Source organism: Fundulus heteroclitus, unplaced genomic scaffold (genome assembly GCF_011125445.2).
Source record: "Fundulus heteroclitus isolate FHET01 unplaced genomic scaffold, MU-UCD_Fhet_4.1 scaffold_227, whole genome shotgun sequence".
Taxonomy (NCBI): domain Eukaryota; kingdom Metazoa; phylum Chordata; class Actinopteri; order Cyprinodontiformes; family Fundulidae; genus Fundulus; species Fundulus heteroclitus.
In genome coordinates, this window is record NW_023396639.1 from 213,995 (window position 1) to 241,126 (window position 27,132).

Here is a 27,132-nt window from a genome sequence, read left to right on the forward strand (position 1 = left end):
ATTGTTCCATCACATGACTGAAAAAATAACAGGTAATCTGTTTCTTCCTATTTTGCTTCGGTTGTAAGTTTCATCATTGGTCCCAGGTCTTTTGCATGAAATCCTTTTATTTACAAACAACATTATGTGTGGTACTGATTCTGGAACATTGTACCACTCTGAAATGAAATCATTTTGTTTCACATTTATTGCTGCGCCCTGGTTTCTAATAACAATGCATTGTGTTTCAAGATTTACAGTTCTGCTTTTTGTAGAACTGTTCCATTTTTCTTCAAACTCCACACTCTTTGAAATATTGTAGAACATGGTGCAGTGGTAATCTAGAAAAGGTTTTCTGGCTTCTGGAATTTGAGCGTTAATGTACCGGCCCCATTTAGAAACTACATCTCCAATTGGGCCAGAAATATCTCCTAGCCAATAAACATTGACTTCATGTGTTTGCATATACATTTGAAGATCCAGACCTGCTTTGTCAACATACAAACCCTGAGGAGAACACCAAATTTATAATTTCATCTTACACAATGCATCTCTTCCCAACAGGTTAATTAGTGTTTGGTTAGATATAAAGAATTGGTATTTTTATCTCATCCTCATCAGTTGCCACTCATACAGGAGCTGTCATTTGTATTAGCTGTCTTTTTCCCAAGAACCCTACTGTTGATATGAATTTATCAGAGTTGCATAATTTGGAGTTACACACGTGTAAGCTGCTCCTTTATCGACCAGCATCGGTGTTTCTTTTTCTTCAATTAGAATTTTTAACATTGGTTCGTTTTCAGCACCCTTGCTAATGATTGGGCACTGGTTCTCAACTGTAAGGTTCTCTGGGCCCCCCTAATAACCAAAATTTGGTGGATTTACTTGACGTCTTGATGGACCTGGAAGGAATCTGCCACGCGGCTGCCTTCGGTAGGAATTATTGCCTCTTGGCCATTGCTCGGCACAATGTCTAAGTTCACTGCATGTCCAACATGCTCCTGTTATTCCAGGTGCACCAGACTGGCCTCTGTTGGTCCATGCCGGGCCTCTTTGCTGTCGTCCCCGAGGCCCATATGGTTGTGAATTAAATGATTGAGGATAGACATTAACCACCGGTTATTGCAGCTGGGTGGGTTGAGGAGCCAGAAAACTCCTTTGTGCTTGATTTGTCACATCAGGTACAGGTTTTGAAAAACCTTGAGATGGAGTTGCATTTTCAACCACTTTAATCATTGTGGCTTGTGTTTTGGCTTTGTTTTTTCCTTGCAGTTCTCCAAGCTGCATTTGTGCCAGTTTTCTTTGCATGTTTTTATCTTGTTCTGCAATCTTCATTTCTTCTCTTCTGTACTTCTCCACTGCGTGCATCACATGATCACGAAATTCTCTGTGAGGCGCCACCACATCTTCGAGCCTGCTTCTCACTGGATGAGGCATCACTTCAATGATGGTATTTTGGAACAGAGTTGCACAGGGCTATTATCAACTTCCTCCTCTGTTTCCTGTTTCCATCTCTTCAGCTGCTTTGCAATGTAAGTGGCTGGGTTTTCTGTGGCATCAAGAGGATCACCTTTCAGTGCTTTGGGATCAATCTTGGTTGGATACTCTGTTCACAGCGCTCTCCACAGCGCTGTCCGGAATAGGTTGAACCCCAAGCCATCTGCTCATTGCTGGAGCATCCAGGCGTAATGTTGCTTTAAGATGTTTTCCATAGCAGGTGTTCCCAGACACTGTGCAAAAAACAGCTTTAATGTCACCTATTGCAAGCATTTTACCAACTGTCTCTTCCTCAAACACCTTTATCCACTTGCTGGCACCCTCATGGATATCTCATGGTCCACCGACACCCACGGAACATAATGAGCAACATTCCCTTTAACAAGAATAGGTAGCTGTTTATTGTCTGTGTACCTGTCAGGCGGATGTATGTCGGGTCTGAATCTCAAATCAAAATCAGACCTTCTGCCAGGAGGGGCTTTCACTTCTTCTTGCTCTGCTGTAGCTGAATCCGCTATTAAGAGCTCACTGGCATTTCCCTGTAAAACATTATAGTTTGTGGTAGTGATGTTACGTGATGTGCCGAGGCTTCGAGGCGTGTGTCGAGTAATGGAGGGGGCGTTTCCGTAAAGCGCGTATCGAGGCTTGCTTCATTTAGGGGAGGAGCCGAAAACGATGACGGCCGAAGCCTCGCTGCCCGGCTGTACCACGTGACTGCTTCGGGAAGTGGCTCAGAGTTTGCCAGATGACCAGTTCATTCGGAACCAGTCATGGCTGCACGCTGGATCATAAAACAGTTCTGCTAACCAGATGCAATTTAAAACACCACTTGGTCTGTTTATAAGTTTTGTTTTTATTAATTCTGCATTTTTTAACTACATGCACCGTATTTCTGTGCCTCAGCGCTTGCTCCTCTTCCCCCCTCCTTTCCCTCGGAGCAGGTGCTTTTATCACCGTTCACCATTCAAAACGTGAATCACTACGTTTAATGTCCTCACATCGGCAGCAATGTGTGCCAGTTAAAGTCAATAGGACAGTTACTAGCTGTGTTTCATGCTCTGATTCTCATAGAATCAGTGGCGCTTCGGTGGGCTGCTGCCTCGCGCTTTAATTCAGGTGCGCACTTTTAAGGATCATTTTAAAGAACTTGTAACATCGGGGGCTTCATCTCAGACCTGTCAGTACCCCTGTTCCCTTTATAGGAGCCCTTTACAGTATTTAGTTATGCATTTTCCCCACTGTATATTTAGTTATGCATTTTCCCCACTGTTTATTTACATTCAAACAATATTTTATTATACACATATGTGTGTACACAATTTATGTAGACAAATTGGGAATTCGTACTACACCTTTTGTGAAGTCATTCCCAAGAGCCATAATAGACAAAAAAAAATCAATGCATCACACGTGTTAAGATACAGCTGGCTGTGATTATACACCTGGCCAGTAGGTGGTTCCGTGTGCACATGAAGCTCCAAGAAATGAACCCTTTCTCGAACCAGTTGGCTCAAGTGGTTCAATGCCTCATGAGGCTTCATCTCACCATCACTAGTTTGTGGCATGCTCCTCTATCTCATGTTCCAACTCTTCAATCACGGTTCGTTTATTTCTCTTTGCAAGTCTAACCCTTCGTGATTCAGATTTACCCAAAAACTATCGCTCTTTGGCCGTGAAGTGTATTCCGCATAACAATCCACTATTTTTTCATCTCCCATAGTTCTCAAAGTTAGAGAGCTTCTCAGATGCCCAGCTGTTTTCTTTGTAGTGCTGCAATGCTGGGGTACCAAACTACCGCGTGTTTACAGGGGAATCCTGAGTTCTGTGCAGACGAATATATGTTTACTGGGGCGGCATTATTTTGTTGTGTAGCAGTAAGGGATGCTACATTTTGGTGAGGCGACTCTCTGCCGTTCGTAACACAGACATGTGAGGGCCCTTGTCATAATCTCTCTATGATCTGTGGAACCGTTTTCACTTACAGCCTCTTCATTTGTATCACCTTGATTTATTGCATCTATGACCAGACTATCATTATTTTTGTACTGAAAATCCCCATGATGTTTACTGTCCCAGAGAGCGAGGAATAAAGTCCTACTGGCTTTAATGCATCCAGATTGCCATTTGTAGACTGCTGTTTCATTTCCATAAATTTCTATTTTAATTGGCTTCTGTAAGCCTCACCTTCCTCCTTAAAAAGGTTTAGAATTTTTAGCTCAAGCTCATGCTTTTCCTTTCTCTTTTTAGTGTTATTCTTTGCCTTGTAATCCATGATTCTGGATCATGGATTCCAGTTGCTCGCAAAAAGAGGCGTCAAAACTGCCTGCTTCAGGCCAGGGCGAGTTAGATCCCTGTTCCACTTTTTAGAGATTTTCAGAATTTTTGAAGCATTTTCAGGGTATTTTAATCCAATAATAACAATAGGAATGTTTGCCATTTTGCTCTGCGCTAGTTTAGTTAAACCAAATTAAGACAACCCGAGGTACCAAGGGGTTAACTTTCTCACAGAAACAAAGAAACTCCTACTGGCTACTTAACTTTCCTCTGTGTGTTTCCCTTTGGGCGTGGTGGAGCAAAGCAGAACTCGCTCACACTCTCTGCCAAAGCAAAGGGAGGGAGGGGGGGGGGGGTACTGTGCTGGGGGGATAAAGGTGCTGCGTGCGTATTTACTGGCGCTCACAGCTCGTGTGTGATGGTGGGTGTGTGTGTTTTTTTCTTGCCGCTACTCACCGCAGCCCCAAAAATAGCCTAGTGTGTCTGCGCTTAGTCTCTTACTGACAGGCAAAATAGCAGGCAGGCAGACCCTACTGCCAAAAGGTTTTGCACCGGCCAAGCCACTATGTGATATGATCCAAACCTCAACCACAAAGTTTAAGTCTCTACACCCGCTCCTTTTCAACAAAGCAGTTTTCAGTAAGTATGTGCACCTTAGTCCGGCAAGATTTCCTCACAAAAAAAATAAAAGTTTCCATGCACTTTTACTTCATCAAATTTGACACACTTTACCTTTACTTCTGATAATGGGACTTTGAAGAGAAAAAGCAAAGCAACAGCAACCAAAACTCAGTTTCATACTTACGTTTTAGTCAAACAACAACTGTGCGCACATACAATTCAACTCATATTTTAACGAAGCGACGTGCGGTAGGGTTCATAGCTGGTGAGGCACTGGCATCATCAGAGTCAGATTTACAAATACAAAGACGCATTGCAAAGTGCTGAAGGAGACTGATTGAGCCAAATAAATTCACCAAGAGACATGGAAAAAATATTGATTCTTTGATGGAAAAATAATAAATTATTTGTCATTTGATTGGTAACAGTTTATGAGTTATGATGGATTTCTGCATTTGTAACACATTCAAAAACTATAACACACATTACGCACATTTCATTACAAAAACAAAACATGAATAATTATCGCTGTCTTACCTCTACTTATAAATGAAGTCCATGTGGCACTCTTTCTGAACAAAAATATCGGTCAGTTTCCGGTTAAAGTTTTCTTTATCTTCTTCAGTTTTAAAAGTCTCTCAGTCTCAATGGAGATCACTGCCAGGGAGGAAAGCCTTCCTTTATCAGTCCTGTTCCAGCTGTATGTTTAGAGTCTTTTTAGTGCTTTACTTGTTTAGCATAACTCGCTAATAATACATCCATAACTTGTTGTCACTCTACAGTTTTGGGATCACGAGCGGTGCCCCTTGTGCGCCCCCTGCCTAGAGGCCAAGGAACTGCAGGCCTCACTTACAACCCGTTCTTTGCCGTTTATGATAGCCCAGCAGTGCACGAAAACATGTTACTTGCACACAGTTTGATGACCAAAACACAATTCGTAATCCACATATATTAAATTGTGGAAAATCAGTTCATACTTGTTTGAACAATTGGATTTATGATCTAGAGACAGGAAGATGCATTCACAGAATGGAAGCCAGTGCAGTTAACATGGGATTGCGCAAACCCAGGGGAGGCCAAGATCGCTGCGGCCTCACTGGTTTTGCTATCAAGCGCCACCAAGGTTTTTCATGAAAAATAGCGAAAAGTCTGCGATTTTTAAATACAATATAATAAAAAAATGAGGAAATTAGATAAAAAATAACTTTTATAACAGTTATTCACAATTTATATTATTTATCATTATTATATATTTTCCTTCTGCAAGTGAGGCCTGGCCTCACTTGCCTCCCCTAACTGCACATCACTGTTGTTACGGACCCGTAACAAAATAAAAGTAAGAGTAAAAGTCTATATTGCACGTGCTTCAGAACAAGGCCTACTGTTTCAAATTTGATCGGAGGCTCTTTCACCTCATTTCCTAAACCAGAGTACTCAACAAAACCAAACTGCAGTTAACTGTTTAAGGCCACACTTTCATTGGATTCCCACACGGATGGTCCAAGAAAAACCTTATTTCTCTTCTTCAAGTGCTTACAATTACCGGGGCGCACCCCATCAAACTCCGACCAGCCGTGAATGTCATAAAATCAACCTCTCACAATGATTTTGATTCTAAAAAGTTATAAATGTTAGCTGAAACTTCAACTAGACCAAAAAAGTCAGAGATGGCTTCAATATCTGCCGCCACACAAACGCGTTGAAACGGGGCCAGCAATTCAAGCAGCTCGGAGTAAAAAAACAAATTTCCTTTTTTAGATTGTCGCGTGTCGTCAATTGTGTCGGTCACCTGCATCTTTTTCCGTCACGACTTTGTTGTGGATGAACCCGGACACAGCACGCACACACAGAGTAGTTCTTTAAGACAGTTTATTGCAGGTGGATGGTGGTGACATGAAGAACCAGAATCTGTTACCAGGCAGAGATGAAGGATGCAGGAGCTGGCTGGCAGGTACAGAGTCCAAAAAACATGAGCAATAATCCAAAGCCAAAGTGGAGCTGGGCTGCTGCGGAACAAGAAACGAGACCAAGACGAAGTGACCAAAAATTAGCAGCGCAGCCAAACAAAAACCAAACCTGACGAGACAGGAACCAAGGCCGGGAAACAGGTGCAGACAGGCATGATGGTCAGGAACAAACACTACGAGCCAGCGACAAACAAACAAACAAGGTGAGCTTATAAAGGGAGCCTGACAGGTGACGAGAATGAAGAAGAATGAAGGTGACGAGTGTCCAGACAAGTGTGACTAATTGCTGAGGGAGGATGAGCTGAGTGAACTGCAAAATAACAAGAAAACCATGACATTTTCTATTTTAAGACAATCCTTTCCACATGTGGCAAATATGACTGAAGGCAAGCAGGGGAAACACCTTTCCCACTGGTCAAACAAACAAAAACACTCTTCCCAAATCAAACCTCACGGGTGGCAGTTTTGTCATTAACAAGCAGAGAAAGAGAGAGAGAAATATAAAGCATATACTCACCCTCTATCCTTCTCCGTGTCTCTGTGCCCCGGCGCAAGTGGCCAGCTCGCGCCACGGGCCCTACGCCGCCTTGGGAAGAGAATCTCCCTCTTCAAGTCAATGCCCGCATCCTCCACCAATTTGTGGGAAATTATTTAACTTATTGAACCTTAAAAAAGGAAGAAGACTCGGGGGACAAAATTCCAGCTTCTCTCTTTGCAAACAAAAGAACTTTATTACACGTACATCAACAGTGCAACAGCAAAGTTCTAACCATATGCATCCGGACACCCTTTTTAAAAGCCGAGTATGTGTGTGCGCTTCGATAGACATTTGTGTGTACACCATTAATGTGTATGTGGAGAACATTCTTGGAACAATGCTGTATGCGCGTGATAGATCTTGGCAGACGTGCTCTTATTTCTGAGAAGTTCTTAGCTAAAAACAAAATAACAGGCCGATTAATCTTACTGTTTGAGAGATCTTTGGAAAAAACAAAATGTAGTGTCATAGGGTCACAGTCCAGATCTTTCCTTTTGTTCCTCTTGCTAATGAAACCACAAAACAGTCTAAAAACAATACCTTCAGGCCTTAGATATTTTCCCAACAGTCTAAATCCTGCACAAGATGTTAGGTTCTCACTGCAGAGATAAGAGAGGGTATTCTCAAAGTCTTGGTTTATCTATTCACATTGGCCATTGGTTTATGGGTGGAAACCAGACAATAGTTGGACCTTGGTCCAGAGAAAAGCACGGAAATTGTGCCAAGCCTGAGAGTTGAATTGGTGTCCTCTATCTGAGATTTCACAGGGTATCCTACGAAACAAAATTATGTGATGGAAAAGAAATCTTGCTGTCAGTGTGGCAGGCTTTGGAGAAACATTGATCATGGTTAGTGTAACAGATTTACATAGTGGTAGGCCACTGACAAAATCTAGAGCGATGTGGGACCAATATAATGGAAGAAGAGAATTAGAAGTCCAGGACATCTCTATTAAGTGATGGCCACCAGAAATATAATCGGGAGAGGCCACCTGTGTGGCTCAAACCAGAATGACCTGAGACCTTGGAGGAATGAGCCCACCGGATAACACAGGATCAGATGGATGTAGTGTTATGCCAGAAAGCTGTTTGAATATGATTATTATTAATAATTATAATTTGGCTTTATAATTTTAATAATAGGTCATTCAAACTCAAATAGTAGCTATAACAAAATATGGTTCAAGTGGTGGTGATCTCAGGGCTATAAGCTTGCAATGACTAACACCACTAATGCATTTATTAATTAGCTGTTATGAACTCATTTATGCCGGGAAGAGATTATCCGATCGGTTTCTGACCAATGAGATTTATCTAGCAAGCTGATAACTCAAATTATAACTGCAATTAGTGTTTAATCTTACTCCTTTATCACCAATCCAATGTAAATGTCTCTGTATTTATGTCAGATGTTAACTCAAAAAGAGATAGCTTTGTATGCTGATGAACATGCAGACTCTGGATTGAAATTAACACAAACAATTACTATTCCACACGTTGTTATTTATTGAACCAAAACAATTCCCTGTTACAGTAATTATTCTAATTCAGTAACTTAGGAAGCTCTACTCACTACTAAACTGAACATGCAAAATAAGACTAAAAGAAAATAAAACAAGTAAAAGATGGATTAAAATAAGAGGTAGCAAATCTTAGTTCAACTCAGTTGTTTAAACATCACACTCAAGACGTCGACACTTGACGTAGCAGCATTGAAAGACAAAACAGCTTTGAGAATCCAGATGGATGCTTCAATGTTTTCCAACAAGCTAGCTAACAGTTTAGCTACGCTGCACCTTCCCAAGATAGCGACTATGACGACACACACAACCTACGATCTTGCGTGATGCGTAAAGGGGAGGTCTTAATGATGTAATCAGCGCTTACGCTAATGTGGGGTGGTGCCTTGACTAGGGAGACGGTCCTGAATGAGGAATTCAAATCAAGAGCACGGTCAGCGAGGAAACAGGAGGAAGATCCCTTCGTCTCTCTCTGGGCGTTTCGGGGGCTTTGTTTGGCCAAAACGAAAGCGTGGTCCCCTTTTCACGATCACTGGGAGATAACGGCTCAGTCTTTGATCGAAGTGGATTTGAAATTACTTATTTTTAACTCGACCTCCTGCATCGGCAGTGCAGGGATGAAGTTGCTTCGATAAATCTCGGTCCAGCGAGCATGTGGCACGTGGGGATGAACAGCTGTGGGTGTCTTCCCAGTCTGGCGGGGAGCCAAGTAAGAAGAAAGATCGCAATGTGCGGTCAGGTTAAATACCTTCCCATAGCAACGTTATCTTGTCGTCAGGGTCGGTGGCCATTTTGACTGTGTTGCATGATGGGAGTTGGTGGCCATTTTGACCACATTGCATCATGGGAACTGCAGTCTGTCATGTCCTGTACTGGTTTAACCGTAGGATTGTAGTTCCTTTTGGGTGGTTCCCTGAGAATCTGACTCAGTAATGAGAGCTTGCCAGATACTTTTTTGTGTGTGTCCTGTCTGGCAATAATAATTGTTGTCTTAATGCCAGAAAGAGCCCAAGAGATTTTATTATCACAAGTGGAGCATTATCGCTTTTGCCATAGTGCTCTGCTTGATTTATATATGTAAATAGTTATTTTTTTTCTCCCACTGTCCTGCACAACCAACAGACATAAAGCACCAGATACAATCGAATAACACCTAGATGCCATTGCTAAATCATATGTATTATTATCTAAGCTGACATGGGTAATGTGATACCTGAAAAAAGAAAGTGAAAGAACATAAATAAATAAATAAATTATAACCTTTCTGTATATAAGTGAACATTTAATACCTGGGACCCAGCACCTGTGGGAGTTTGTGAGAGTGCACTAGTTTAGATGAAAATTATCCAGAAGGAAATAGCTCAATAGTGGTTGTGGAGAACCAAAGACCCGCCTTCCCTGAGCACAGAGGCAGGAGTCAGGGGACCCATAACCCCGGACTCCCAAAGGGGCCCCTAAAGCAGGGCGCCCAGGAGGGGCCGACACAGGATATCTGCAACCCCCCCCCACCCCCAAGGAAAGAGGAGAGACGATCCCGAGGAAATCCCCCAGCCACCGCAATGCCGACGCCCCCCATGAGCCGCGGGGACGAGCCCGTAGGCTCCACTGGCAGCCAGCCCCGCTGAAGTGGTCCCGGCCATGGGCCCTGAGGGCCAGAGGCCCCAGGGGCACACCGCCCCCGCGGCGGGGGCCCCGGCCACCCCCCGGGGGGCCAGGCCCCGCGAAGCAGCCGCCAGGAGTGGGCCGGCGCACGCCCGGGAACCCGCCCCAAACCCGAGGCCCACCAATGCGCCAGAAGGCCAAGCCGCCTGCCAGCGCAGTGGAGGAGGGCAGGACGTGGGGGGATGGGCTCCGCACCTAGCGGAGACTTGAGATGTTCTTGGGAGAGGGAGCGGACCACACCCATACCTGGGAAAAAAAAGGAAAACTCATTCACACCATCCCTCCCTAGTGCCCCACTCGCCACACACAGATTAAAAAAAAAAAACAAAGACGCTGTACAACATTCCCACATAACACTCGCATCCAACACTGACAAGAGGGGGGGTCACCCCAAATCAACTATACGACTGCTTGTGCCCGACCCCCGGCCCCGCCCCCGGACCAGACGCCCCCCGGAACAGATGCCCCAAAGAGGGGGGGCAAACACGACCCGTACGAGCCACCCAGCCAGAACCCCCCTCACCCCCTAAATACCTAATAAACCCCCTTCTCTCCCCCACCTTACCCTAGCCACCCCTACACCCCACCCCTCCTGGGGGGAGCGGAGGCGTCAGCCCCAGACCTGGCAAGCCGCTGACTACCCATAGCAGCCCCCCGCCAAGACCCCGGACACAGTGGCCCACACCTCCTCCTTGCCGCCATCGGAGAATGGGGGTGTGCCAAAGACCCCGATCCTCCCTATGCCCGCTCAGATGTTGTGTTGTTGCATGTTGTTCTCAAGTGTGTTTAAAAACTGGGAGCGCCGAAGAGGGTGCACGGCACAGCCCACCCACCCTCCGGAAGGAAGCTGGTGCCAGCGCACCCCCTCCAGGCAACTGCCCAGAACCCTCAATGTCTAAGTGCGAGATGAGGTGAAGGGAGCCGTCCGAGGTGAGGCTCACACAACATAAGTCCCTCCCCAGACGTCTTCCCCCCACCCCCCCATACCATGGCCTACATGAGTGTGCGTTGTGAAAATGTTTGGAGTGAAAGTGTCTAAGATGCATGATAAAATTGGGGAGAGGGGCGTCACCAGAAAGTGGCAACCTCCAGTAATGCCCACTCCCCAGGACCTACATGTGTGGCGGCGTGATGGAGCAGGCAGAGGGAGGAGTCCGGGGATGGGGAGCAAAGGACTGGGAAGCCATCCCAGGGAGCCAGCTCCCCTACTGACTCCAATAGGCACCCCCGCTCCCCGAAAGCCCCACCCAGAGAAGGGGGCCTCGCCAGCGGCACCACCGTAGCCCGGGGCCCAGGGAGAGGCCGCAGGGCCCGCCAGCCAACCAACCACCAGGACTAACACCTCAACCCCCCCAGCCCACCCCCCAAGCCTACTGGCTTTACCCCCCCCCCCCAAAAAAAGTAAATAAATCTATAAATAAGAGGGGGGGACCCTGGCCAGCCAGCCCGCACGAGCCATCCCAAACCCCACCCCCCAAGCGAAACCCACACCGGGAGATGACATGGACCAGGACCGGGACAGGGATCCGGACACAAGCCCACCAGAACGTCCACCCCCCCCCCCACCCCCACCCGTAGATTTAATCCCTCCCCAACACTAACATTCAAACAACTCACCATACATTCGACAGTAGACATCCAGACTGGGTAAGTCTCTACTCCCCCTCCTTCCTCCTCCCCCCACTAGCAGAGTGCCCATCCAATGAAGGAGAAGAGCTTCTGCCCTGAGATGTTAATGACCATGCCCCCCTACCAGCTCAACAGGCCCCGAGGCCCCCCAGCGCACCAGAGGCCCCGTGCAGGGGCGGACACCCGGGCCTGCGCCGGCCCACACCAAAAGCGGCACACCCCCTGGAACCGGAAACCCCCGAGGCCCGAGGGCGGCGCGACCCAGGGACCCCAGGCCCCCAGACCCACCCCGGCCCCACCCAGCGGTAGCACAGCTACCACGTCAGTAACCCACATCCGTCACCACGCAGCTCCCCAAGAGCGCCGCTAGCAGTTGCTGTAGGCCGCCCATGGGCCTCCCAAGCCCCTCCCAGATGGGGGCAACAGACCCTGGAGTCAGATCCACCAGGCGCCCCACTCCAAGTGCCCCCAGAGCCCCAGGAACCCCTCCATCCAGCCACTGCGCCCTGCAGGAAGCAACCCACCGCCCCCCTATTCCACTAAGTGATGGTGTTAATCAGAGGAGCCCAAAGAGACCAATCAGATGTGGATGCAGATGCTGTCTCTAGATTAATATGATCCAACAAAAGATCTCTATACTGATTGATACTGAGATTTTCTTTACTTTTCCAATTCATGAGGATAGTTTTCTTTGCGATACATAAAGCAGTGAAAACCATGTAAACTATTTCTTTTTTCAGAGGACTTTCCTCAAAATTACCGAGCAAGCAAACTGATGGGGAAGGTGTAATTTTACAGCTCAGGCACTTTGATAAGTCCTTACATATCTGTGTCCAGAACCTCTGGACTGGTGTGGATATCCATAACGCATGAATATAATTATCAGGATGATTGCCTATGCAGCGTGGACAGATATTAGATTGTGCCAAACCCATCTTGAATGATCTTTGTCCTGTGTAGTGTACTCTGTGAAGGATTTTGTATTGTATTAGTTGTAAGTTGGTGTTTCTAGTCAATTTGAAAGTTCTTAGACATATCTGAGCCCAGAAGTTTTGTTCAAAGGTGACCGATAAATCCTTTTCCCATTTCATAATAGGAAGAGATATTGAATCATCTATTTTAGTCAGTGTCCTGTATGATTTAGACAGTAGTTTGGGGGGGGGGGGCGGTTAAATCTAGGAACTCTAATATATTAGTTGGGATTTGTAAACCACCATTAATATGCTTATATTTATTTCTAATTATAGATTTAAGTTGTTCATATTCCAAGAATTTATTTTTACTAATGCCATATTGCATATTTAGTTTACCAAAATTGATGAATTCGGTTCCGTCAAGTAGATGTACCAGATATTTAATACCTTTATTCTTCCAGTATGTAAAGTTTATCATTTTATTATTTTGTAGGATATCAGGGTTATTCCAGATAGGTGCACGACTGCATGGGATAAGTGATGACTTTGTCATTTTAAGGAACTCCCACCATGCTGTCAGAGTAAAACTAATGTTGATATTTTTGAAGCATGTATGCCGTTTTATATTTGAGCTAATAAACGGCAAATCCGAAATCATGATATTATTGCACATTTCCTGTTCTAAATCTAACCAAGGCTCATCTAGATGACTATTTTTTATCCATTTAGAGATGTATTGTAGCCTATTTGCTAAGGAAGTTAGGCAAATCTAATCCTCCTCTGTCTTTAGTCTTCTGTATTGTCTTTAAGCTAATACGTGGGGGTTTATCTTTCCAAAGAAATTTAGAAATGGCAGAGTTCTAGAGATTTAAACCAGTCAGATGATGGTTTATTAGGGGTCATTGAAAATAAATATTTAATTCTAGGTAGGACCTTCATTTTTATTGAAGCTACCCTACCCATAAGTGAGATTGGAAGCAATTTCCATCTTTTAAGGTCCTCTTCTATCCTGTTTAAAAGTGGGGCGTGGTTAAGTTTAAGTAAATCCGTTAATTTAGACAATACAGTAATACCTAAATATTTAATATTTCCTGATTGCATTTGTAAATCTAGGGAGTTTTCGAGAGAGCAATTAATTGACAGCACCGTAGATTTAGACCAGTTTAAAGAGTAATCTGATACTTTAGAGAAAGATTCTAGTATTCTAATTACTTGTGAAAGAGAATTATTTGAATGCTGGAGATAAAGTAATACATCATCCGCGTCTAGACTAATCTTATGCTCTATTTTCATGCATTTTATACCTTTTACAGCTTTTGTTTGTCTAATTGTTGATGCTAGAGGTTTTATAAAGATGGCAAAAAGTGATGGAGAAAGAGGGCAACCTTGCCTGGTGCCCCTCTGTAGACAAAAACTGGAAGATATTTGATTATTTGTCCTGACACAGGCTGTTGGAGAACTGTATACAATTTTTAACCAATTTATGAAAAAATTGCCAAAACCGAATATATGAAGAGTAACGAATAAAAAATTCCAGTTTACTCTGTCAAATGCTTTTTCTGTGTCTAAAGACAATATATTGGTTTTAATGTTTTTACTGTAGGAATAATCCAATTAAATTAAGTAATCTGCGTGTATTTGTGGATGACTGCCTTCCTCTGATGAAACCAGTTTGATCTGGATGTATGAATGGAGTTACTTTGTCTAATCTTTTTGCAAAAGCTTTACAGATTATCTTAATATCCACATTAATTAAGGATATGGGACGATAACTGGTGGGTAACATAGGATCTTTGTCTGGCTTGAGCAGAAGGTTGATGGTGGCAGAATTCATATTAGCTGGAAATCTGCCTTTTTCCTGTATTTCCTGCAACATTCTGTGGAACTTGGGGGCTAGAATATTCCAGAACTCTTTGTAAAACTCAGTAGGGAATCCATCTGGACCTGGAGCCTTTTTATTAGGCATGCTTTTAAGAGCTTCCTGAGTTTCAACTGTTGTCAGCGGGGAATCCAGTGTCATTCTTTGGTTATCTGATAATTTAGAAAGTGTAATTTTATCCAGAAATTGTTTGATATCCTTCTCTGATGGATTTATCTGTGGCGTGTATAAAGATTTGTAGAAATCGCGTAAGGTATTATTTATACATTCCGGTTCACTTACTGTATTACCAGTTGAATCTGTAACTGCAAATATAGTAGTTTTCTCCTTATTTATTTTAAGCTGATTAGCTAGGAAGCTTCCTGACTTATTGCCATGTTCAAAACTTTCTATTCGAAGTCTTTGTATTAGAAATCTATTTTGCTTTTCAATATAGTGGTTTAGTTCTAATTTTACTTCCCGGATTTTACCTAACTTTCCTTCCTCTTGAGAGAATTCTAGTAACTTAAGTTTTTCTTCTAATTGCTGAATATTTTTGTTTTCTTTTTTCTTTTTATGAGATGAGAAAGAAATTATTTTACCTCTCATCACTGCTTTTCCAGCTTCCCACAATATCGATGCCAATGTACCTGGTTGATCATTGTATTCCAAGTATGAAGCCCACTGTTCTTTGATGAATTTTATAAATTCTTCATCTTTAAGCAGAGATGTATTAAATCTCCAGCTTTTGTTTTGTGGGGTTATTTTTTATTAATTAAGGTGAGAGTAACAGGAGCGTGATCACTGATAGCAATAGGATGAATTATCGTCTCTGAAACTTCCGACAGCAGTGAGCTGCTTATTAGAAAGTAATACAGACGAGAGTACGAATGGTGAACATTTGAGAAAAAAGTGTTCTATTACGTAGGGAATAATTTATGTTATGTGGACACTACATTGAAAAAGTAGAAGAGGAGAGAGAAATGAGAAGAAAAATAAGAAAGGGAGAAAAGGTGAAAGAAACAGGAGACAGAAGAGAGATTGACAAAGCTTCATCAGTCTGCTTCATTACCTGCAAAGAGAGATGTAAAAAAATAGCACAACCAATAAAACTACAGATACAATACAGTAACACCTTGATACCATCACTGAATTATATACAGTGTTAATCAATACAAAATGTATAAAGTGGGCAGGACGGGGAGGGGATGGACTCCGCACTAAGCGGAGACTTGAGATGTCCTTGGGAGAAGGAGCAGTTCAAACCCAACCTGACATATGGACAAAAGAAAACACGCACAGTCTCAATCACTCTCTCCCACCCCAGTGCCCCACACGCAGTACACAAACACTAAAAAAAAAACGGAGGGGGGTGACGCAATATACACCTTTGCATTCATCACACACATCCCTTATTCCCAGGTCTAGGTGCTGGCACCCCAAAGGAGGACCAGGCACCCCGATCCAGTATGTAAACCCTAAAGTCAAGATGAGGAGGGGTGAACTCCACCACAACCCCACCTTCCTGGTTCCTGTCCCGGCCCCCCATCCCAAACCCAGGCCAGACAGCCCATGGGACAGGCCCCCAGAGGATGTTGCCAATATGGCCCTGATGGGCTAGTCAACCAGAGCCCACTGCCGCCCCCCCCCCGCAATAAATCTTGAATATTTATCCCCCCACTCCCTCCCCCTCCATGCCCTAGCCACACACACACACCCATTCCCAGGAGGGCAGTGGTGTCCACCCCAGTCCCAGCCAGCTGCCCGGGCCCAACACCAGCCAAAACCCCCGACCAGGTGGTTCGCTCCTCCTTCAGGTCCCAGACTCTGGACAGCAATCAGTGATCAGAGGTGTGAGAAAGACCCAGATCCTCCCTCTGCCTGCTCAGATGTTGTGTTGTTGTGTGTTGTTCTTAAGTGTGTTTAAAATTGGGAGTGCCAAAGGGGATGCCAGGCACAGTCCACCCCCCCCCCCCCCCCCCGGAAGATATTTGGTGCCAGCGAACCCCCTCCAAGCAACCTACCCAGAACCCTCAATGTCTAAATGTGGATGGGGACAGAGGGAGCCATCAGGGGTGAGGCCTACAAAATAAGCCCACCCCTTAGATGTCTTTACCCCTGCCCCCAAAACAGAGTCCTAAATATATGTGTGTTGTGAAAATGTTGTAAATTAAAATGTCTAAGATGCATAATAAAATTGGGGTGTGGGACGTCAACTGGAAGTGGTACCCTCCAACAACGCCCCCCTCCCCAAGGTCCTATATGTGAGGCAGTGTGATGGAGCAGGCAGAGCAGGAGTCGGGATGGGGAGGGAAGAACTGAGGAGCCTCATGCTCTTCCAGGGAGCCAGCTCCCCTACTGACTCCGATAGGCACCTCCGTTCCCCGAAAACCCACCCGGAGAGGGGGGTCCCCCCAGCCACACCACCCGGGGCCATGGACAGGCAGCAGGGCGACCACACACCAGGACCAACACCACCACCCCCAAACCCACCCACCAAATCTAAAAAAAAAAAGATGAATAAATAAATTAATTAATTAAGCAGATAAATAAATTGAACCCCTCTGGTTAACCAGCCCGCCCGAACCACGCAGACCCCACTCCTCAGATGGAACCCACACCGAGAGATGACATAGACCAGGAACAAGATAGGGAGCGCTCCAAAAAAACATATCCCCATGCCCCCCTCCCCATCCTAAAATATAATCCCACCCCAACACTACCATTCAAACAACTTTCAACACACATACGACAAAAGACATCCAGGCTGGGTTTAGACCCTTGGGTCAGACCCACCAGACACCCTACTCCGAGCACCCCCCAGAGCCCCAAGACTCAGGCACCCCCCAAAGCAACCTCTGCGCCCACAGGACGCATCCCACAGCCCCCCACCCCCACTAAGTGATGGAGACGATCAAAGAAGCCCAGAGAGTTCGATCTAATGCGGTTGCAGATGCTGTCTCAAGAGTAATGTGATCCAACAAAAGATCTCTATACTGATCGATACTGAGATTTTTTTTGCTTTTCCAATTCATGAGGATAGTTTTCTTTGCGATACATAGGGCAGTGAAAACCATGCAAACTATTTTATTTTCAAAAGAGCTATCCTCAAAGTTACCAAGCAAGCAAACTGATGGGGAAGGTGAAATTTTACCACTCAGGCACTCCTTACATATCTCAACCCAGGACCTCTGAACAGGTGTGCATAACCATAACACATGAATATAATTGTCAGGATTGTTGCCTGTGCACTGTCGACAGATATTGGATTGTGCAAAACCCATCTTAAATAATGTTTGACCTGTATAGTCTACTCTGTGAAGGATTTTGTATTGTATTAGTTGTAAATTTGGGTTTCTAGTCATTTTGAAAGTTTTCAGACATATCTGAGCCCAGATGTTTTGTTCAAAGCTGACTGATAAATCCTCTTCCCATTTCATAATAGGAAGACATATAGAATCATCTAATTTAGTCAGTGTCCTGTATAATTTAGTCAGTAGTTTTGGGGGGCTTAAATCCAGAAACTCTAATATATTTGTTGGAATTTGTAAACCACCTTTAATATGATTAAATTTATTTCTAATTATAGTTTTAATTTGTTGATATTCTAAGAATTTATTTTTATTGATACCATACTGTATGTTTAATCTATCAAATGTGATAACCTCAGTTCCATCAAATAAATGTTCCAGATATTCAAAGCCTTAATTCTTCAGTTGACTGGACTTCCCCTTTAACAACACCTCAAGGACTCCCGAGGGAGTTGGGCTAACAGATATGTGCTTCCTGATAGGTTCAGCCATTAGTTGTAAGTAATGGCCTTAGCCTGTTCCTGGGAGTTGACTAAGATAACATTAAAAACCATGAGAAAGTTTTGAAAACCATTAACTATTCTGCAAACCCCCCCATATATATCTCCCGTGATGTCCTGCACCTGGTACCATTACTGAAGCCTGAATGAAGTCATTGTTCTGCAAAAACTCCCCATCCCAAGTTACTGTTTTAAAGGTTAAATCTGTATAACTTTAAAATACACTATTATATAAATTATTATATATATTCATAACACTACATTTAATGAGTTCCTGTTGTAGTCAACCAAAGTTGAGGTCACCCCCAATGATTAGAGAACAATCCCCGTGTTTTGAAAGTGCATGGAAAAGTTTGTGGAAGAATGAGGGGTCATCAACTTTTGGATCATATAAACTGACAACAGATAACTTTTGGTTATGAATAGATATTTTTATTATTATGAATCTACCTTCAGGATCTACAATTTTGTCTAATATTGTAAAAGTAACGTTTTTTGTGGATTAAAATTGCTACTCCTCTCTGTCTAGAGTTATATCAGGCCGCAAACACATTAGGGAACTCAGGTGAGTTAAGATGGCTGGCAGTTGTAGTTGATTTCTTGCAATAAGACAACATCTGCCTTTAATTTTTTAAGCTGGTTAAAGATTTTTAACTTTTTCTCTCTGGTGCCAGCTCCATGCACATTCCATGTCACAAACCTTACATTCACCATAGGTGTGAGTGAGAAGCTGAAGCTGGAAAATTAATGTCCCTATAGAAATTGTTATACATAGACCAAGGTGACATCATACAATGCTTGTGATTGTCTGATTCACAGGAAAGAAGCAGACAAATAAGATAAAGGAAGACAGAGAATTAAGAAAGTGCAGAGAGTGAAAAGGGGTGAATGAAAAAGAATTACAGCCCATGCATCATGGGCAACGTGTTTTTGTAAGCCTGCCTATTCATGCTCAAGTTCTTCCTGTTTCTTGTATCTCACCCAAAGAAATTGCTGTAAGTTTAATACATGTTTAATAGCTAATGCAAGAAGACTATATCACTTTCCTGGGTTTTGTATCACCAGGATATTTCCTGGTGATAAACATGCACAAAAACGATCTAGCCCATGCATCCAGCTAGCTTGTTGCAGGACATTACCATAAAATGCGACCATTCGTGTGTGTTAACGATCTAATTAGCATATGAATATATTAATATATTAAAAATGTTAAAAATGTTCTGTGACCTTTGGAAAAATACTGTACTTTAGTTTATCACATGATTTATGTGTTAATTGTTTTTCTGATGTAACTATTTTTCTAATACCAAGCTGATGCACACTTTTTCTGTTTCTGGTGGATTTCAGTTTCACTTCAGCTTTCCAAGCTGCAATGTTACATTGTGACCAGTTTTAAGAAGACTGTAATAAAGAAGCCAGACGCTCGGATCCTGGCTTGTGAAAACGAGTTTGGCTTGCTGTTCATCTACGTAAACATACTGTTAAGATTAAAAGGGTGCCGCTCCTGTCCATTCCCCATGGCCCGTCTCTCCCCGGTTCAAGATTTGGCAGTAAAGGAGAAACAATTATCAGAGGCAAACATTTAAAATATGCATATTTATTTCATTTGGAATTCCAAAGACACAAGGGAAAAACGTACAAGCCTAATTTCAGTATGTTACCAACGTCCTTCTCCCCAGCCATTGTAAGCCCTTTGTCTGCTTTACACTACTCAAACACATCTTTTTAAAAGACTGACCGCCCCTCTCACTTAGTTTGGGTGTGTGTGTGTCCAGACATTGAGGCTCCAGGTCCTATCTGCTTCCAAATCAAGGAGACTATTCTCTCGAGAGTCTTCATGAAGTATGGCTGATTTAGCACCCAGATGTCCTATCAGGGGGTCAACCCAGATGCCCTCAAGAACCATAAAATAGCTTTCAGATTTTAAAACAAACTGTCCGTCCCTCAGAGGGGCAACCCCCACTTTCTTCCAAGACACAGTTTAGGGATTAAAAGGTACCTCTTATTATTTTTCAGAAAAATGCCTGATTAATACAACAACTAATTGTATTTTTCCATAACAATACAAAGGGTATATAACAAAGTGGTAATAGTACAGTACAGGCTTCCTTTTGATAAGTAACATGAGTTTTAACATGAGATCTGATTACAGCTGTAATATAGAGTTGCACTTTAAATTAGAGGTGTTTGATTTTTCAATGAAAACAGCTCAGTATGTAGGTCAAATGTTGACATAAACTTTTGATTGCCTCTAATTACTTTACTGTCTTCTTCTACTCTATTTCCTGCTCAGGTATGAGTTTGGCTCGGCTCTGTTTGTGGGCTGGGCTGCTGCCAGTCTGACCGTTCTGGGGGGCTCCTTGCTGTGCTGCTCCTGCTCCAAAGATGACATACGAGGGCAACAGTATTATCGTCAATCACAGCCTTCAACAGCCAGAGAGTATGTGTAAACCCCACCCCAACAACTCCAGCTGTTCCAGAAACAGAGAGCAAAGGACATGTTTTGCACCACCTACCCTTCTTTTCTCTCAGAAAAAGAAAGATAAAATAAAACAAAGACTATCTTTTGTCACACAGCACTTCAACTAAACTTATTGGACACAATTACATGATTTAGCAGCATTAAAGGTATATAGCCACGTAATATGCTTATAAAACAAGACAAAGACAAAAAACTGTTTGATGATGATAAAATAAGGCTACACACACCAAGCCTCCATCTTGATAGTGTTTTGATAGTCCTTTTTAAGCTGAAATTAATAAATCACTTGTCAGACCAAACTTGACCCTTTGCAATGACTTGCAATGAAGCGGCAGCTCGGTGTGATCAACCATTATTAATTAAATAAACCAATCTACAAAAACTTTAAAAACCTCATATCAGAACATTTACTCACCTCAATCAACTCTGCTGTCACATCTGAGCCTTAGCAGGTTTATCGTCCGCTTCACTGAACACCAACGATCACACTGTATTCCCAGCGACATTCCAGTCTTTTCCCTTTTGGTATTATATATTATTGCGCTTTTCTTCTCTGAATTTTGGACCTTTCTTCCTTGGTTTAACCCCTGCTGCGCATGCGCAATATATACTTCTGTTAATATTGTAAATAAACAGGCCGTGCTGGTGGCGCAGCGGGTAGCACGACCCATGTATGGAGGCCTTACTCCTCGATGCGGTTGACCCGGGTTCAACTCCAACCCACTGTCCTTTCCCGCATTTCTCTCCTCTTCTTCCACCCCCCTTCCTGTCAGTCTACTGTGTTAAAAAAGCGAGCCACAAGAGCTGTGAAAAAGCTCCAAAAAAACAAAACAAATATATCATAAATAAACAGAAAAGGCTTCATTTACTAACAAATTGAGCAAGAACAAAGCATAAAATAACAACTAATACACCAACAGGACATGATAATCTTTCATAAAAACTGCAACCAGAGTGAGCTACTGACATAGATAAAGAAAAAGTCAAATAACGTGGCTATGCACCTTTAAAGACTCAATAAAATGCAAACTGAAGGTATTTGTGAGCTACATATTTCAACCCAGTTATTCAGCTTAATGTTACATAGTGTTAAGCTAATGCAGTGAGTGAAAAGTTCTCATCTGCCTCAAACTCATTATACAGTGTTGTGTATCAAATTCAAACAACCAAACCAAGGCTTCTTCGGAATTTACTATAAAAGGTATACCCAAGAAGGTACCCGACACAAAGCTTGGTGAAAAAATGGTTACATAAAATATGTATGACAGCTTGTCTTACATATTGCATTGAAGTTTTTGAATTTAGGAACAGATATACAATTTCCAGCTCAGAAAACTAAAAAGTCTTTATCTGCATGTCCTATGCTTCCTGGTTGGAGCTACATTGGTTTTCTTAACCCTTAATAACCTCTCTATTTCCATTTGATGCAGTGGACTTGTGTGAAATCAGATGTGGAAGCTACTGTTACAAAACATTTTACATTGATTTTTTCCCCCCAATTAGTAGGGAAAGTATGTAGGAGCATAACTGATTTTCCAGAATATCCAGATATACATTATCCTCCACAGATGGCTCAGTGAAAGTTTTAGTTTCATTGTAACAAATGAGTGCCTTTGTTATTTCAAAAGAACTACCTTGGCACCTAACTCAAATCATAAGCCACAATCTAAACTGCAACAGAGGAAGGAAAATGTTACATTAGGCTGTTTACTTATCTGTAATTAGCATAAGCTTGGTTTATTACCAATATATTCCGCAAGAAGAGACCGGGCAGGTTCTCATTATCATATTTCATCCATTAATGCTGAAGGCCATGCTTTAGTTTTTTTTATTTTACAAAAACTATAAGCTATCCTATAAAGCATTTATTTTGTATAATCTAAATCATAAACTAATGTCTGGCTTAAAAAAACTGTACCATTTAATCAGTAAAAAACGATTGACAGATTACTCAAAACAACAGATGTTTTGACAGGCTCCAGCATTCAGAAATATTGGCTATTTCAATCAATTATGACAGATACAGTCAATAAATTCTAAGTGTGCCTTCAATAATTTCAATAAATATCATTAAAAAAAACAGTTATTAGTTTGCAAAATATTTCAAAAATACCAAGAAGAGGAAAAATAGATGTATTCTGCAATTTTTAAGTTTAACTATCCATCCATCCATCCATGCATTTTCCTACACACTTATCCCTGTTGGGGTCGCGAGGGGTGCTGGTGCCTATCTCCAGCTTTCAATGGGCGAGAAGCCATAGCTGAGTGTCATCAGCATAACAGTGGAAATTAATCCCCATGCTGTCTGATAATATATATATATATATATATATATATATATATATATATATATATATATTAGGGCTGGGCAACGATTAAAATCTTTCACGATTAATTGTATAATTTGCCTGAATAATCATGATTAATCGCATTGTATGCGCAAACTCCAAGAATTAATTCAAAAGTAGTGTAAAGAGCACTTTTATTTTAATGTTCTGCTGCTATATGAACAAAAGTGTTGTAACATTTGTAGCACTTATCAGTAACACATATTTAGTGTAAAGCTCAATTTAAACATGTAAAACAAAAAATAGCAATAATAATAAATTAAAGCTTATTGCCACTGACTGGAAATTCTCTTAATGGGGAAAAAATCTACCAAAAACAGGCAATTTCTGAGGTAACAACAGGGTAACCTGACGCCGCCAGATGGATTTGCTTTGCATATCCATCTGGAAACCTTCCGTTGAAGTAATTTTGGGAAGGGGCGAAAATGCTGGTTAGCTGATTGGCCTATGTTGGTGATAGACAAGCCAAATAAACCAATCAGATCAACAAAGCATATGACGTACTTGTCAACATGCTTCGTCGTCGCTCGTAACAGAGCGACGACGAAAACACAACCACAAGCCAAGCTACTCTTGCTGCTGCAGGTAAAGGCTCGTTAGCTCAGCAAAGAAATACTCTGTAATGCTGATAAAACTTGCTCGATAGCCACGCTAACGCTAGTTTTATCGGCTGAAGCCGCCATGTTCTTTAGACTGAACTGTCGATCTTCTCGTTGCGTCACACCTCATCCGCCTCAAAGCCAAAGCTGATTGGACGTTCGTTTGGTGAACGGCTCCAAATTTTCTTTAACGGAGAGTAGCCAGACTGATCTGCGAGTGAAACCTTGAAAGCTTGCGAGATCAGGATGGTCTCACGAGGCTAACAACAGGAAGCAGCATTACAATTTTATGTTCAATACCAAAGTGTGAAGCACAAAAAAAGGTCTACAGTAGCTATCCACTACAGTAGCTATCCAATTCGCCATTACATTGGTTAGCTTCTCTGAGTCATTGAATTGACTCAATGTCTACAGTGTGTTTGGCATTTAAGTGATATGTTAAGCTCAAGGTGCACCAGTGATAAGAATATTTAACTTGGCAGTGGTTACAACTAACTTGTTTCTGTCATATTCGTTGCTGGAAGAAGTTTAAACTGAAATGCTTGCTAACTCGATATACTTGCATGTTTATTTGACGTTAACATGCGATTTTTTGTTGTTGCTTTCTCACGTGCATATAGTGAATGGCAGGGAAAAAACAAGCAAAAATACATGGATACTTTAAAGCGAGAAGCGACTTCACCGACTACCCCTCAACCCCACCCCCACTCCGCCGGTCATCCGCACAAAACTTGTTCCGGCCACCAACTCACCGCCTCGCCTAAGCAAATTCCTAGGGAAAACACCGCCTTCCCCATGTCGACTTTGTTTTTTTCCGCGTTTTCCTTTTTCTAGCCAGCACCTTTCTTCCTGTTTGAATCCTAGGCTGGGCTGACAGCGAGGTTATTGGCGCATTATCGCCACCTACTGTTCTGATTCAAACCCCTACACCGCAGCAACAGACCTTCACAAAATAAAAGCATGTGAGCAAAATGCGTTAATGCGCGATGAAGTAAATATCGCCGTTAATAGTCTAATGAATTAACGCATTAACTTACTCAGCCCTAATATATATATATATATATATATATATATATATATATATATATATATATATATATATATATATATATAGCTTATAGATAGTTATATAGACGCTGGAGATAGGCACCAGCAACCCCTGCAACCCCATGAGGGATTAAGCGGGTCAGAAAATGGATGGAAGGATGGATAAATATGTGCACCCAAATAGTTAACCTATGCAAAATCCCCTAAGTAAAAGAGTGAAATACAGTACAGTGAAATGTAAAAGATTTATTTAAATGAAAAGAATTACCAGACCATTCATTCTGTGGCTGCACAAGCTGCACTGCAAAAAGAGAACTAAAAATAAGGAAAATGTTCTTGAAATGAATGTATTTGCCCTTGATTTGAGCAGGTAAATAAGATTATTTGCCAATGGAATGAGTATTTTTACCCCTAAAATAAGATAATTAGATATCCTGCACTTGAAATAAGATGACAGAGATGAATTGTTCCTATTTTAAGTGCAAAAATATTATTCAATTGGCAAATAGTCCTTTCAAATCAAGGAAAAATGGTTTCATTTCAAGAAAAAATGTCTTATTTTTAGGTCTATTTTTGCAGTGTGCCATCACAGACATCAAAAACCAAATTACTTTAAATTTCCTGCTTTTAAATTCTGACAAGACAGAAGTTGCAATCTTTGGACCAAAGTCCTCAAAAACTAAACTTCTTGGTCAATCACTTAATCTGGATGGCATTAAATTGGCCTCTGGTATTAAACTACACAATCTTGGTGTTATTTTTTACAAAGACATGTAATTTAAATCCCATATTAAACAGGTTTCCAGGGTTTCCTTTTTTCACCTGTGGAATATTGCCAAAATTAGAAATATTCTTACAAGGGTTGATGCTTAAAAACTACTCCATCTATTTGTTATGTCAAGGCTGGACTAATGTAATTCTTTTCTATCAGGAAGTCCACAAAATGCAGTTCAGTCTTCACCTTATCCAAAATGCTGCAGCAAAAGTTCTGATGAAAATCAACACGAGGGATCATATTTCCTGAATTTCAGCTTCCCTTCATTGGCTTCCTGTTGAATCTAGAATAGAATTGAAAATTCTCCTTCTCACATATAAAGTGCTTAATAATCAAGCTCTATTATATATCAGAGCTCTGATTACCCCTTATGTTCCTAACAGAGCACTTCACTCTCAGATTGCAGGTCTACTGGTGGTTCCTAGAGTCTCTAAAAGTAGAATGGGAGGCAACTCCCAGATGTTGTCTGTGAGGCAGACACCCTGTCTACTTTTAAGACAAGGCTTAAAACTTTCCTTTTTGGCAAAGATTAACCTGGGTTACCTCTATAGTTATGCTGCTATAGGCTTAGACTTCTGGAGGACATCAGGGTCTATTTTTCTCACTCTGCTGAGTTCTCCTACTGTTCTCCAATTTGCATTGCTTGATTGTTATTTCATATTTTACCTTTTTGATCTCACTTTTCTTCATAGTAGGTACACCTGGTCTGGCGTTCTGTTAGCTGTGACATCATACAGGGAAGACAGATGACCCGCTATTACCGTATAATGTAGAAAAGGTTCCTGGATCAATGTGTGCTTCTGTGCTTTTTTTCTTTTATATTAGGCCCGTTTACACTACACTTTTTTAATCGAGTCGAGACCAGTCCGAGCTCGGTAACCGAGATATCTCTCGTGTGTAAATGGTCAGCAGACTGAACTGAACCACGCTAGACATAACCGGACCGCGCTAAATGCAGACGATTTCCTGGGGAGGTCTCGGACTGTTGTTTTTTTTTATCCCCGTTATCTGATAACGAAAAGAGCATGAGCAGACAGCGTCATCCCCTTACAGTCAGCGGACTGTCTGCGTTTTTTTCGGCGTGTCTGGCTGCACGTCCCGTTTCACACTCCATTCAGACAAATTTCAGACATTCATAATAATACTAGCTTCCTTACCATGCCACACGATTTCCAGAGATGATTCTACTTAGCAGCGTGATGAACCTCAGCGTCTGTCGTTGTTTCCTGCATCTGTAAATCCTTATTAGATGTTTGTTTGTTTGTCGGTCCCAAAAGCCGACTCTTTCCAACCATAACATCCTGAATGTTACGGGCGCCGCCGTTTTGATTTGCTTTGTCCCGCCTTCAATCCCAGAGAGCAGCAGTACTGCAGATCGTCACTAGGAGGCGAAGAGCAACCAAGAACCGGTATAGCGTGGTGTGTAAACGGTCGTCTCGGCTTGGTTAACTGATCCAAGCTCGGACTGGTCTCGGCTCGGCTCGGTTTAACAAGGGTAGTGTAAATGGGGCTGTAGTGTCTCTGCTTTGTCTGATGACCCTTCACACTGAGCCTGATTCTGCTGGAGGTTTCTCCCTCCCGTTAAAGGGGAGTTTTACTCTCCTCTGTCGCT

The 27,132-nt window shown here is 42.4% G+C and overlaps 1 protein-coding gene across 2 annotated transcripts in view; it reads left to right on the plus strand.

Moving 5' to 3' along the window:
• Positions 1–27,132, plus strand: part of cldn19 (claudin 19) — a 68,625-nt gene that overhangs the window by 37,197 nt on the left and 4,296 nt on the right. For both annotated transcript variants that reach the window (XM_012852686.3, XM_012852685.3), the window contains exon 4: positions 20,563–20,709. In XM_012852686.3, the coding sequence (XP_012708140.1) occupies positions 20,563–20,709 (147 nt within the window). The remainder of the gene's footprint in view (positions 1–20,562; positions 20,710–27,132) is intronic.